The sequence below is a fragment of the Lathamus discolor genome, chromosome 10, assembly GCF_037157495.1.
Source record: "Lathamus discolor isolate bLatDis1 chromosome 10, bLatDis1.hap1, whole genome shotgun sequence".
Taxonomy (NCBI): domain Eukaryota; kingdom Metazoa; phylum Chordata; class Aves; order Psittaciformes; family Psittacidae; genus Lathamus; species Lathamus discolor.
Genome location: NC_088893.1, coordinates 11,608,388 through 11,622,867, shown reverse-complemented (window position 1 = coordinate 11,622,867; position 14,480 = coordinate 11,608,388). Strand labels below are relative to the sequence as shown.

General features: G+C 48.7%; 1 protein-coding gene across 1 annotated transcript; it reads right to left on the bottom strand.

Moving 5' to 3' along the window:
• Window positions 1-7,299: 7,299 nt before the first annotated feature.
• On the bottom strand, window positions 7,300-13,456 carry MSX2 (msh homeobox 2). Its single transcript, XM_065690430.1, has 2 exons — window positions 12,990-13,456; window positions 7,300-9,352 (listed from the first exon to the last, which is right to left on the bottom strand). The coding sequence occupies exons 1-2, from the start codon at window positions 13,342-13,344 to the stop codon at window positions 8,928-8,930; spliced, it is 780 nt and encodes a 259-aa protein (XP_065546502.1). The 5' UTR covers window positions 13,345-13,456; the 3' UTR covers window positions 7,300-8,927.
• Window positions 13,457-14,480: the final 1,024 nt, after the last annotated feature.

The following is a 14,480-nucleotide window of genomic DNA, read 5'->3' as shown; positions in this document are numbered from 1 at the left end:
TACCAGCTCCAGCCCTAGAAGCCTGGGACTAGGGATAAGAAATGACACCTAACCATGGTTCCAGATGATTTCCTGCCCAGCTTGGAGGATCACTTGCCCCAGGGAGTGCAGGGAGCAACCTGAGTCACTAATGGCCCTGATTCAGGCACTGGAATTGGAGCTGAGCAAAACTCTCTGCAACTCACAACTTTGACACATCCACCTCTGTGCAGCGTGACTTTAGAGCAGAAGCACCTTGCCTGGCTTCCTCCAGGTTAGAGGCCAGCTTCTCCTCTCTCCACTTCTTTTTCCCTTGTTGCTTTTTCCATGAACACTGACAGCAGATCTGCTGAAAGGGTGATTTTACAACCTAATCCCAGTAAAAGACAGCAGCTGCTGATGCGGAAACCTTGGTCAAGAGCATGCCTGGATGGTCCAAAGTAATATGTTTTGGTATTAAATGCAAACGCTTTTTCATCTGTCAGTTTCAAAGCAGTTCTTTAAATAATAATAATGGAACGGCAGATATGCCAAAAGCGATTATTTATGCACTTTCAGTGTTATTTGATCTCAGCCAGTTACAACTGTGTTCCAAAGAAGAGGCTGGAGAAGCAAATCTCCCTCCCTGTCTTTAAGGAGATGGGGACTAACATTTTCCCGTCGTCAAAAAAGATGACGCCTCAAGCCAAGGCGTTTAAACAGAAAACACGCGTGTGAGGGGAGAACTGCCTCCGTGGCGAAAGGCGGGGAAAGGCCCTGGGCGAGTGGGGGAGTGGGGGCGTGAGGCACTGCCTACATCTCCGGCTCCAGCCCCAGTCTACCGGGCTGTAAATAACCTGATAAGTGATCGGGAACGGCCCCTCGGAAGGCAGAGTCCGCGTCTCTCCTTTCCTCAGGCGAAGAGAACAAGATCTCTCTTTTTTTGTCTCTTCTTCCCTTTCTCCCTTCTTACGTTTTTTTTTTCCCCCAAACATAGCTTTCCCTTCTCTCAGAGGTGTACGTTTAATTATAAAGGGGCCTTTTTCTGTTGTAATCTGTTTCCAGTTCAATTCCTTTGCTGGATAAATCCCTTAAACGTGTTGTCATTCCTTATTTATTGATTGCAGGTATTTGGGGTTTAATTGAGCAAGTCGGTCGTGGCCCAGGGCAGGAGTGGCGCTACATGAGCAATTAAATCTGATTAGCCCGAGCCCTTTAAGCCCCAGCTGGGTGATTGATAACCGAGACCAACATTCTTCAATTGACTCGCTACATCAAAAAGGAGAAAGGCTTAAGGAGAAAGGAGGAGGAACGCATGAGTCCAATATGAAAAGTAGCAAAGGAGTTGGGCTAACGGCAAAGGGAGCAGGGAGAACAGTCCTGGTCAGCCCATAAAATAAATCCGTGTCTCCTCCTTTAAAACTCAGCCAAAGCTGCTCTTCGGTGTTTTGTTTTTTTCTTTCCCTATTCTCTCCAGTTTGGGCTGAAGTGACTTGAGCTGGAGCGAGAATGGGCAAAAGTAGCGGAGCTCGGATTTTAACACCCTTCAGCCCTCGGAGCTGAGCTCCATCCATAAAGCTGTCGTCTGTTTGTTAGTGTGTTTGTCCGCTCCGTCATTACACTTTTTGCCCAGTAGTTTGAGAAAATAAACTAGGAGGGAGAACAGGAGTGAGTAACCCCCATTTATCAAACTGATGGATGTCCTGTGTCTCCCTTTTGCTGCGGAGGGGAGGAGCAGCGGACGCGGTGGGAAAAGAGAGGTCGCTCCTGCAGCAGCCCCGCCAGCGCCGGGGAAGCGGGGTCTCACCGGCCGCTTCGGGGTTTTGGGGAACAGGGATGCTCCGAGTCACCGGCTTGGGAGAGGTAGCATCTCTGCTCTTCTGAGCTGGCCGATGCTCCGTGACAGTCTGATGAATTAGCCTTGTTAAAATCTCGGGAGCAGCACCCCGAAGATACACACCACCCCACGAAGCAGCCTAGTTTTCTGCTCGGCACCAGAAGGAAGGGGGGATACAGGCAGCTCCCAGACCCGCCTCGCCTCCACGGTGCCAGACGCGGGGATCCCGCCTTTGCGCACGTAGCCACCGCGCCGGCACCGCCCGCCTCCTCCTAAATTACAGCGAAGGCGACTTGACGGGAGGAATCAAAGAGAGGGGAGTGGGGGAAAGCCTCGGGGGGGACGACACCGGGCGGGGGGGGCAGCCGGTCCCGGCGGGCTGCGCCGCAGGCCGGGGCGGGCGCCGGGGCTCTGCGGGGTGGGGGGTGCCGCCCCCCCGGTGCTCCGAGGGCGCTCCCCTCCTGCCCGCCGACTTTTCCCTCGGATCAAAACAGCTTGAAAGCAGCAGAAATCACTGGGGAGGGGAGGAGGACGTCAGCAGGAGCTGGACTTCTAAAAACCGTTCCGCCCCATAGGCTTTAATATTAAAAACCCCCTAGGAGTCTCAGACACTGTATTAATTAGTGCAACCACCCATGAAAAGTTGGGTTTGGAACAGCATTCTTTGCCCTGTGTGAAACAGCAACCCTAATAAACAATTGTTAACTTGGCCTATTGCCTCTGGTAAATTACACAGCATTAAAAAATAATGCTTTTCATATTAGGCAGTAATTAAAGGTTGGGACAGCTTTAAAACAAGAGGGGGAGGGGGAGGAATCAAAGAAAATATAAAAATGTTCTTTCAAGAGTTATGGGAGGCTAATAAAGTATGTCAGTTATAGTGCACCACTTTGCCCCCAGCTACAGCCAAACTGGAGCCACTGCAATTGCCTCTCAATAAGATAATGATATTCCTTTCTCTGCTATTAAAAGGCTCCCAGTGCAAACTTAAAATGATTTATTTAATTTAAGAAATTATGAGGTGTAACTTCAAAGCGTAAGCCGTTAGTAATGGAAAACACCAGGTTGTTTAAAATTATAATAATAATTGTTTGGAATACAGTGACATCAAAGTGCTTTCATCACCAAATAAAATATAGCACAGACCCCCAAATCCAGTAGAGTTTATTGAGTAGACATTTTTTGGTGTGTTTTTATTATTTCCTTATCAAGAGACATTATTTTAGCAGCTCCTTTTCTCAGCTTTGATGTTTTGACAGTCTTAAATTAATTTTATTGCATTTTTTTGGCTCGGAGATGGGAGATTATTCTGACTGCTTATTTTTCATTATGACTTTTTTGTTTTCAAGAACCGGTTTGTTATTTAACACAGCACCTTGATAAGCGCGGTTGAAATGAATTGGCCATTACAGGTCATTAAAAAGCAAAGAATTCTGTTTTCAAGCAATCCATTACACGTCTGGGAAAATATTCCTACTTAAAACAAACTTTGAGCTGAACGCTGGCATAATCAGTTTAATAAAACGGGTAGCGCATACTTTTAAGGAACATGTTTTTTTCTTTACGAGATTTTTGCTTATTCAAAACACAGCAATCTAAGAAATACATATACAGAGGATTTTGCCAAAAAGTCCTGCCTTTACAGTAAGAATATCACAGAATGTTTTTAATTTCCTTGAACAGTGTTATAAAACATTAATCGTGCATACATTGCTTGAGACTTTTCCTTCCCAAGCAAAGCAGAATTATTCCAATCCCCTTTAAAAAAAATGGTAGCATTTTAAAATATACCGCAGTTGCAGCTTTATAGACCGGTATTTCCACTAAAACAGCAGGGACAGAATTGCTCTGGTGTTAAAAGACTGAAATATAATGGATGGAAAGATTTTTATTCCTTTCGTGCAGCTAGTTGGGAACTGCTGGTAGCACCCGCCAAATACCTTATGGATTACGGTGGGAAACAAGCATCGAGGGACTGAAGAAGTCATAACCAGCTCAAAACAAACCTAAGAAGCTCAACAGCAAAACGAGCCCCGAAGTCACCCACTCGCCGAGCTGGCGGAAGGCACCGAAAGGAACCGTGAACCTCGTAGCGCTTCGTTCCTGGGGTTCCCAGTGCGGGGATGAGTTTTTCCCTGAGATTCCTAATGTTTTGCACTGGAAAACATTCACCTCCTGCTCTGGAAAGGGAGAAAAAAATCAGATTAACCACTTCGTTTTTATTTTGAGAGACAGACTTTCTCTGCAAAGGTTGTGGGCGCTGCCGAAAGTGGGGGAACTTCAAGAACTGACCCCGGGAAAACGTGTATTTTAACTCTCCGTCCTGGTTACTGATCATGGGCACGAGAGAAACACAGTCACGTTATGGAGTGTTGTTTCATGTTTATTTGTGGATTTTTATTTCCTTTTAATGATTTTATGTATATATATATATATTTAAAGAGCGGGAGATACGCGTTAGTCTGTGAGGCTATTAAACTGCGGATAAACACCGGAGAAAATACGCTTTCGAGAAAGAAAACTGTTAAGTTCCCTATCCGAACAGCCCTGAGCTGAATCCACTGCAGCTGCATCGCGGGCTCTCCAGCTCCTTGCGCGGAAGAAGGGAAGAGTGCGCGGCCTGGGGCCTCCTCCACAGCCCTGGGGAGCTGGGCGCTTCTCGAGCGGGTGGCTCGTCGTGTGTCATGCACCCTATCCTGCCCTCCGTGGGCTCCCAGCTCACCCCATAAATTCCTTCAAGCCCCTTCAAAAGATGTGCGCACATCGGGCACTTGTAGCTATGCATACAAGCACTGTATGGAAACTTGGGATGTTCAGCTCACCTCTATAGCGACGTGTGTGCGCGTACGCACGGCCCCGGTGAGGCGGTGCCGCGCCGAGAAGACCGCGCTGGGGCCGGGCAGGGGGGTTACACGCATACACGCTGCTGCAGGCTCCGCCAACCACCCAGACCTGTCGGCCCGGGCCGGAGCCGAGCTGCGCCCCACCCCGAACCCCTCCTGGTCTCCCTGGGCTCTCCCCGGGCAGGGATCAGCGGAGCAGGTGCCCGCTCCTGCGCGGAGCTCCCGCGGCGCAGAGCTTTCCCCAGAGCCGGTGCCCGGCCGGGGCGGCTCCATCCCCACGGTACGGCTCTTGCGGTCCCCGCTGCCCCCTGCTTCGTCGAGGGGCTCCCGGCGGAGATCAAACCCCTTCGCTTTCGGGGATGCAGCTGAGAGGCGCTCCGCAGCCAGCGACGTTTTCCTCCTTCCCCGTAAAACTCAGGAATTCCGGGGTTTGACAAGGCAACGTGACAACATGAAATGCAGGCTCCGAGCGCCCGTGGCTTTAGGTAATGAGCGCTGGGCCGTAGCCGGTCAGAAAGCCCGTTCCTAACTGTTTATGTCAACAAATCCATACCTCGTGAATTAAGGTCCCGGGAGAGCCGCTCTGTGCCCGGCTGGCCTGAGCCGCCGTTCAGCAAGTCGGGATTTTAAGGATCGGGATAATTTATCGTGTTGTTTTCAATGTTTATTATTTATTGCTCTAATTATTTTTCACTTTCTATTGGGAATTTAAAATATATAGATGTACCTGGAACAGATGCCAACTTCTTTCAGTCTCACTCAACTTCTAATCATCGCATCTGCTTTGTGTCAGAAAATACTTTGGGAACAATTTAACTTTGCATTAAAATAACTAATTAAAGCCACACCTCCACAGCCTCTTGCGAAAGTGGAGGAGGAATTTCGGTAAGTGCATCGCTTTTAATGATAGCATTCTGATTTCCCTGCCTTGCTGTAATTTATTCAGTTACAGATCTGCCTGCGGGGCAGCTCCCATTAGGCCGATGATGAAGTCTCATGAGTAAAGCTTGACACCTCCCTCCTAATAAAATATAATACTCAATTAACTCGGCCTTTCTGAAGGCTTTAATTGGAACAAGTTAATAATGGGCGCAGGGTGAATTGTCATGCCATCCGCAAGTTCGGGGATGGTGTCATGGATCCGTCCTGCCTTTCCCATAACAGAGGTTGTAACCGAGATTTGGAAGCTTTTCCTTCAACACCCTTGTGTTCTGCAATAAATCTGTATCCATTTAAGGATCTATCATAACACACACAAAGCTCCTGCGCTCAAAGAATTTCCAGCGAAAAGATTTAGCTGTAATCCCTGACACAGCTGATTTATGCCGAAGGTTAAAATGTACCGCTGGTTTATTTATAACCTGCCCAGCCCTCGGACAACCGGGCAGGGAGTGCAGGGACGAGGGGTAACTGCCCCTGCCCCAGAGCTGAGATGAGAGCACTTCGAAGAAAGTGAGCCCGAGAAAGAAGCTGTTGTCTCCGGTTTTTATGCGGCAGTAAATGCTAATTTGAAAAGTCTGCGTGGCGATTAGATTCCCCCAGCTTTGTTTCCTACAGTTGCGAAGAGAGAAGGTTAACAGGGGGTTTATTTAGGAGCCGGGAGAGAGGCGAGCAGGGTACGACGAACGATACCCTGGGATCCCGAGCCGCAACCCACTCCTCGCAGCCCAGGTCGGGAGGCGCGCTACCCCCCCTGCAGTTTTCCTCCCCGCATCGCAGAGGCCGGAGCTGCCGGGCTTAGATCGCGGCTGCCCAGCCCGCCCGAGAAACCTGGTGCACCCTCGGGCCGCGGAGCTGCCCCTGGGAGAGCGATCCACTCTGGGATGCTGGGGGAAAGCTCTCCTCTGTGCACTGAAAGCGCATTCGAGTTCATCTGCTTCCACAGAGCAAACGCACCTTTTTTCTCCACCTGGGATGCCAAGCCTCACAACAAAATTTACACTGGTGTAGCACGGGACTCGGGTGTAACATAGTAAACTACCCCTGAGGTCCTGGGTACTCCTCTGATCCGAGTAACCCTCTCCAGCCCCCCTCACCAGAAAGGCCGGGGTGAGTGCTCTGGCACCTGCTCCCTCCTGAGCAGCACATGAGGCTGCTCTCAAAACCATGTGTTGGCAGCACATGGGAGCCAGGCAGTGCCACTATACAGAAGTACTCATAGAATTATAGAATAGTTTGGGTTGGAAGGGACCTTCAACAGTCATCTATTGAAGAGGCCTGACAGATCTTCTGTCTATGACAAGACTCGCAAATGCCGCAGGGGTTGAGGCTAGTCACCCACTAAAGAACAAATTTGAAGACAATGGAAAGACAAGTCAGAAGGAGAGTCCTGAGCAAAAGAGAAAGCTACACGAGCTAAGAAAAGTGATGGAAACATCACCAGAGTATGATGTTGTAAAGAACAGAGGCGCCTAGAAGTGGCTGTTAAAAACAAGGAAACCTCATAAAAGGTTTGGCTTTCGACTTTGAATTGTTGACTTGCAATTCACCTTCATGTGCTGCAAATTTGGCTTTAATTCAGATTCAGAAAGGGGAAATAATCATGAAGGCAACCCAAACATTCCTTTGAACTTGACCCAGCAGTGCAAAACACACACAAAGAGGTTACCTTTTAAAGAACTCCAAACGCTAAGAGACCCACACACAATTAAACATGTTTTTTCTTTTTTAATTTAATTCGAAATAAGAGATAAGAAATAATAAATCTTCAATAAAATATATAAAATTGTACAAGGCATCCCTTTCAAAGGGACTTTCCTATAATGGAAGATTGGGGTGAGGAGGAGAAAGAGGGAAAGTTCATCTATAGTGGGTCCCAGGCGGTAACACTGCCTGGGTCAAAACAAACCCAAACCAGCAAAACCTCGTAGCTTTTTAAATTTTCTTTCTTTTTTGTTTGTTTTGTTTTGTTTCTTTCTTTCTTCCAGAACAACATGCTAAGAAAATAAATCCAGGAGAAGCTCTGCCTTCAGTGCTCCACAGCCTTTGGAGTAACTTTCTCACAAAGTTCAGCAAAAGTAATACATATAATACAATAGTTATAAGGAGAAGCCTGGGGAAGACACTGCCAGCACTCGGGGAGCTCCCACGGGGACAGGCAGATTACGCAGTCTCTTGGCACCCCACCATTCTACCAGTAGAGTTGTTTGTGATACCTGGATCTCACCTAAGAAGGGCTTGAAGCATGAGTCACACTGGCATCCTCAGTGAGGGAAGCAGAGGAAGACTCGGGGGTTCTATTCAACACAGACTGTTGCAAATACTAATAAAAAACCCCAAACATCTCCCAGAAGTGTTCCACAATCCTTTGCTCACCACCACTGTGGAAACAACCCACAATATTCTTTCCCCAGAAAGCTTCCTTCCTTCTCTCCTGGTTTTCAAAGAGCATTGCAGAGCCAAGATTACCTGGTTGTAGCCAAAAATTTCTAAGCATGCCAATAGGAAGAGATAAAGACCAGACTGCCTAATAACCCTCCCTTGCACTTTACCTCCCCTTACAGTGCTTTACAAACACGGAAGCTATTTATACAGATAAAGGCATTACAGGAGCCAACGGTGGATAAAGCTGCGCTCTACATTTAGGGGCCCCAATGCTCATCTTGTTGCAAACATTTGTCGAGGTTTGGGGTGTGAAAATATTTTTTACCCCCAGAAATGCAGGAACTTGCTGGCTCTGAACTTGCTGGCTCTGAACTTCACTCAGGCTCTACCGGGTCTAGTTTCTATTTACACGGTGTCTCTAGCTAAGGGCTCTGCTTTCTTTAAAAAACAAAATCAAAAACAAACCCCGAACAACAAATCCTTGATTATTCCTTTTTATTTCCCTCCCCCACTGCTCCCATATTAAGTGAAGGCAACTTAGAGTGTGGGTTTAGGGTTTGCACCCCTCTTTAAACATATGCTGGGCCCCATCAGGAAGGCGTTGGGAAATATTTGCCTCAATTAAGATGAGATTGCTTTTTTGCCCGTTCTTTTTTATTCTAGTATTATGTGCACTGTATAAAACCCCTACATTTGCTCAATTTTTTTTTATCCTTTTTTTTGTTTGCTTTTACATATTTTTTCTTTGAGGATCAGACTCTGAGCACTCAGAGCACTCTCAGAAGACGCCAAACCCGTAGCATACAGGATGCCTTGCTTTGCTAACGCAAACTCCCATACACTCAGGATGGCAAATAGAAGCGTGCAGAAGGAGCGGCCAGTACTGGTTGGGGTACTGCCTTCTCAGGGTTGGACATGATCCAGCAGCAAGTCTGTCTCGCTGTCACTTTGTCTTTCTGATCTTCTTAGGATAAGTGGTACATGCTATATCCAACAGGAGTAGCATAGAGTCCAACAGGTGGGATAGGAAGCACAGGTCTGTGAAAAGGATAGGATGTTCCATACAGTGAGGCAGCCTGGATGGGAGAGTTGATGGGGAAAGGGAGGCTGAACCCTGATGGCAACATGGGTTTTGCTGCCATTTTCAGCTTCTCTAGCTCAGCCTCCTGCAGTCTCTTGGCCTTGGCCCTCCGATTCTGGAACCAGATTTTGACCTGGGTCTCTGTGAGGTTGAGGGAGCTGGAGAACTCGGCTCTCTCGGCGATGGACAGATACTGCTTCTGGCGGAACTTGCGCTCCAGAGCCAGCAGCTGGGAAGTGGTGAATGGGGTTCGGGGCTTCCTATTCGTCTTGTGCTTCCTCAGGGTGCAGGCAGTGGGGCTCAGATGTCCTGCAAGGAAGGGAAAGGCTGGTTATCACAAAAGAAGGGAGACTTGGGTGCTCTGGAGAGATGCTGTGCTTGAGAGGGCTGGGGTTAGGAGGGAGGGGTATGTGTATGGACTGTCTCGCCAGGTGATAACCTCAAAACAGGGGATCTTTCTGCAAGTGCCTATGGAAAGCCTTTTTCTGGCCAAACTTGTATTCACAGGACTTGAGCCGACGTCTTGGGAAGTGAAATCTTTCCTCAGCAATTTCAAAATGACAGCTTGTAGACAAAGAGGGCACAAAGGATTCCCAGATACATACACAGCCGGTCACTTTAGGACTCACATCACAGGGGTCTAGAGCACACAAGACAGCTGCCTTAGCAGCTGCAGAACTGGAAGAGTAACTCTAGCAAAGCACTGGACAAACCTATCTGTAAAAGCAGGAGATACACAAAAGTGAATCTCTCACAGCAGTACAAAAGACAAGCTCAGCTCCGCTTCAGAATTTCTCCACCAAGAGCAACAAGTCAACCCTATCTATTTTTCTGTCAGCTGAAGAAGTGGGTCTGAAAATTTTTGTGGTTTAGATAACTGGGTATTTTTCTTGCAATTTCTTCTTCAAGATCAAGTTTTTTCTCTGCTTAATAACTTCCCAAGGAATGTTTTCTCATTTTCAACAAGTATAAAAAAACCCTTATATAAAAAAAAGCAGTGCACATTTCATTCAGCATTTTGGTATTACGGCTTTTGCCTATTCAAAACCAAAACACCCCCCTCCAGAACAAACCAATAACTGTAGCATCTGTAGCCAATACAAGTCAGGAAACCTACTACCGTTTGTACTTGCCTTGTAACCCCAGCCAGGTTAGGCACATGTGCCCGGGATGGCACATTCGCTGACTTCTCTTTAGATTAACTTTTCATTTCACTAATAGTTTTGCAAGCTAAAGAATAATTAAAAAGCGTGCGGCTGACTTGAAAAGCGTGACTTATTTGCTGTGTTCCAAATCACTCTCAGGGCATATGACAAGTCACCCTGGCTCCCCAGCTTGATCCAGAAAAATGACACACAGGCTGCCCTTAAGAGGCTGCTAAATTTTACACATGCTGCAGTCTGCTTCAAACGCTCGTCAGTATTTGCACGTCGCGTTTTCTGGGCTCCTTTCACTTTGCTCCTTTTAAAAATAGACAGCACCACGAAGCTGTTTAAGTGCTTATCATGCAATTAAAAATTAATCCCACGAGGAAAGTGTTCAAAAGTTCAGAAAGGGGAGGGAGAAAACAGCTACAGCGGGAAAAAGTTAAACCCTTCTTACTCTTCTTCTAGATACTGAAAGCGAAAAATAAAGTCCTCTTAGAAAACAAGTTGTCAAATACCATCTTATGATCACACGAAGGCATTTTAACAATTAAGGGGCTCACCAAGACAATTGGCTCATTCCTAAAACTGCTCTAAACTAAAACTACACTAAACCGACCCTAAATTCACTACCGGTCACCCCGTATTTCCACTCTCTCTCTGTAAAGGCAACCTTTTCTCCAAGAGAAGCTCTCTAAAGTCCCGGCTAAGAGGGGCTCCTGCTCATCCAGGCCGGAAGGGGTTTATTACGAGGCAGCCCATGGCTCCGCCGATCTCGCCCCGTCCCAGCATTTCCCCGGCTCTGGGCTTTGCCCCGACTGCTGCTACACAGGAACAGCAAAAATCCACTTTTACATTAAATCCCGCACAAGAATTTTCCCCCGGGAATATACCCTTCGGCTTCTTCCCCCGCCGTCCCCCAAGGGACTGCCAAACAATGATAAGAAGCAGGGACCGTCGGCGCTGCCGCAGACCCCGTAATTGTGTCTACCCCTTGCTAGTCCCCAAGCACTCGCCACAGTGATTTGTTTCCCTGGGTTTGGTTGTTTTTTTGTTTGGGTTTTGTTGGTTAACCTCCGTTTCTGGCCAAAATCATTACTTTAGCTCCCTCTCCGTATTGCTCAGCTCTTTGCTCAATTCATGCCACTCGTAATATTAATAATAATAAATCGAGGAGCTGCTTCTAATGTCAAACACTCCACGGGCAGACGGGCTTCTCGCAGGGGAGCCAGTCACTGCATCTTGCTGTCACACGGGCTCTGAAGAGCCCGAGGGCCGGGGAGGGGTGGGGGGGAAGAAGGAAAAATGGTGGAGGCTGAAGGACCTTCCCTTCCCCAATCGTCATGATTAACCCCAAATCCCGTTGAAAACACCGGACCTGAACTGCCTAAGTTCTGTACCAAGCTATTTTTCAGATCTCTGAACCACCGATCTGAATAAAGAAAAAGGAGGAATTCCGGAGGGCAAGAAAGAAATGTACCAGGAGAAGACTAGGCCGTGCCTAAGTCTAGGGTTTCGAGCAGTTTAGAGGAGGGGTCCAGGTAGGAGCACACGCTTCCTTACACAATTTCCAGCATATTGGGGGTAAAAATCGCAAACAGGAGCTACGCAGGGAATGACAAGGGCAAGCTGCCTTCCTCCCGGGGCCTCTCCCGGGCTCTCTCCCAGCACGTTAGAGATCAAATTAATTCGGGGTTATCGCAAAGGAAAGGAAGTGGCTGAAAGCCAAATCGAAATGATTGTCAAAAAAATAAAGGAGCTGTAATAAATCTAAATTTCCTTCCCGCAATATTAGTTTACAGGAACAAATTCTGCGAGATTGTCCGGCTCAGCGGTTAGCGTCTGTAAAGTTACCGACTTAAATAAATACATTTAATGAACAGCGGGTATGTTGGTGATGCAGAACAGAGCGAATCGATGTGCGAATGCAGGTGTACAGCCGCCATGGCTTTTGGCGGTGGGCAGAAAACTTAGTACCGCCGGTTTGCGGATGTCACCTTTTCCTGTAGTAGCTTTGTGTATTTTTATTTTTAAAAGCGATTGATTTATTTTTCCCCCTCTTTTTTAAACGTTTATCACCGAAAGCAGAACGCATCTCGGCACAGACCCAGCAGCGCGGCTCCAACAGCCCAAAGGCTGAAAGGGTGACCTGTCACCTACTGATTGCCTGTCCTTAAAACGGTGGGAACACGGTCGGGAGACATCCAGGGATAAAGAGATAGGGCCCAGCTCGGGGAACACTTGACAGGCAGTATTCAAGGAATGAGAGAAGCAACCACCCGTGCCAGAGGAGACCGTGGCAGCACCCGGCGAGCAGAAAGTGCGCAAGGCTGGAAGGAACAATTCCCGACTTTAAGAGGTTGCTTTGCAACGTTTGGAGTCGGCAGGAAAATTCCTAATTCTCGTGGCAACAGGATAACATAAACGGACGAAGTGGCAGCCAGTGAGCCGTGTGTCAGGAAAAGGAGCTAGTCCCTGGTAGCTCCTGAACTTTCTATGGTTTTAAAAGCATTATATGCTTATATACATACACAGGTATATAACTGTATATATATATATAAATACGACATATAAATTAAGAAATATGTAACATACGTATAAAAATCGCATGCATAGCTATGAATACATACATAAAATAGTATATACGTATATATGTATATGTCTAGCGTGCCACAGACGGGCTCGGCACCCCGGCAGCCGCGCTGCCCAGGTCCGGTGCTCGGAGCTCCTGGCCGGAGCGGTGCCCGCCTGCCCTCCCTGGCCACCCGCTAGCCCCCGACGCCACTTCCCCGGCCACTCACTTGGTGGAGGGGAGTATCTCCCGGCTTCTTGAATCCAGGACGTGCCGTCCTCCGAGTTCTCCGATTTGACCGAGGCTGTGTCGAAGGTTTTTGTAAGCGCCCCAGGGGGGGTGTGCGCGTCCCGGGAGCCGTGGCCCGGCAGCAGCAGGTTCCTGGAGGTGCCCACAGCCGCCCCGTCGGCGCTGCTCCCCGCCGCGGGCAGCGGCAGCTCTTTGGGGGGTTTCTTGTCGGACATGAGGGCTTCCACGCTGAACGGCAAGCTGGACACCTTGACTTTGTGGTGCTCCTCGGTACCGGCCGACGGGCCCTCCTCGTCGGAGGAGAAAACCTCCTTCGCCTTGGAAGGAGAAGCCATCACGGGAGCGGAGGGAGGCTGGAGCAGGGGCGCCCGGGGAGCTGCGCTGCGCCTCTGCCGGGCCCTGCGCGGGGACTGCGCGAGTGAGGCTCTGCGGGGCCGCCCCCCTTTTCCCCCCTCTGGGCTCCCCGGCGCTTTCCTCCTTTGGGAAGTAGTGTAGACGCCCCACGGACCAATTAGAACCCGTCCTGGGGCCTGACGTCAAGGGGTGACTCATGCCATTGGCTCGGGACCTGGGGGGCGGGGCCAAATCCCTTCTTTTATTTTCCTTTTTATTATTTTTTCTTCTCCTTTTTTTTTCGGGGCGATTTTGTCTGGGGAGTTCCCCCCTTCCCCCGAGATGAATTAGGAGTTAATGACACGGGCAGCCAGCGGAGCTGTGCTATTAAGGAACCGTCCAGGGCTGTAATCACAGCAAGGCGAGGAACGAAAAAAAGCAAGAGAAAAAAAAAGCCGCGGGGGTAATTTCGGCTGATGATGATCATCAGGAGCAGAGGAAACTTTAGAAGATCGCGGCTCTGCCTCTTCTCCCCGCCGGCCCGGTTCCTCCCGCCGCACCATCGGGTACCGCCGCGACCCATCCCCGCCGCCCTCCCCCGAGCGGCGCTTGTCCCGTCCCCGCCACGTCCCCCAGACGGGAGCTTTGCGGAGGATGGCGAGGGGTGCTGCACCCCCGAGAGGAGACACCCCCCGCGGGGGGACGCGGCCGCCCCTGCCGCGCTGCTCGATTTTCAGCAGAAAAAGGCTTTTTTGGGGGGAGGGGTGTGGGGTTTTGCGTTTCCTGGGCAGCAGGACTCAAGCCGGGCAAAACCACGCTGCAGAGGTTACACTGTAATTATTTGGGGTTTTTTTTCCAGCGTCAATTATACACGTGATGAATAGATGAGCTTTAATAAATTAGGGGCATGCAGCCCTTAATTAAGAGGCATATCTTGTACTATGAAAGCGATTCTCTCACTTTTTGACTTCCTACCAGTGCTATGAATAAAGAGTATCCTTTATAAAGCGTTTCTAATTACCCCGCTGATAAAAGCATATACATATTTTTTTTTTCACAATCATTTTAATCTTATGCCAGGCATTATTTTATGCTGTGCCTGCAACTTTCTCTGGTTTCTTTTTCTCTTTCTTTCTTT

Coding starts and splice junctions, on each gene's coding strand:
- MSX2 (XM_065690430.1), bottom strand. CDS start 13,344: ATGGCTTCTCCTTCCAAGGCGAAGGAGGTTTTCTCCTCCGACGAGGAG. Junction 9,353..12,989: donor GAGATACTCCCCTCCACCAA/GTGAGTGGCCGG, acceptor CCTTCCTTGCAG/GACATCTGAGCCCCACTGCC.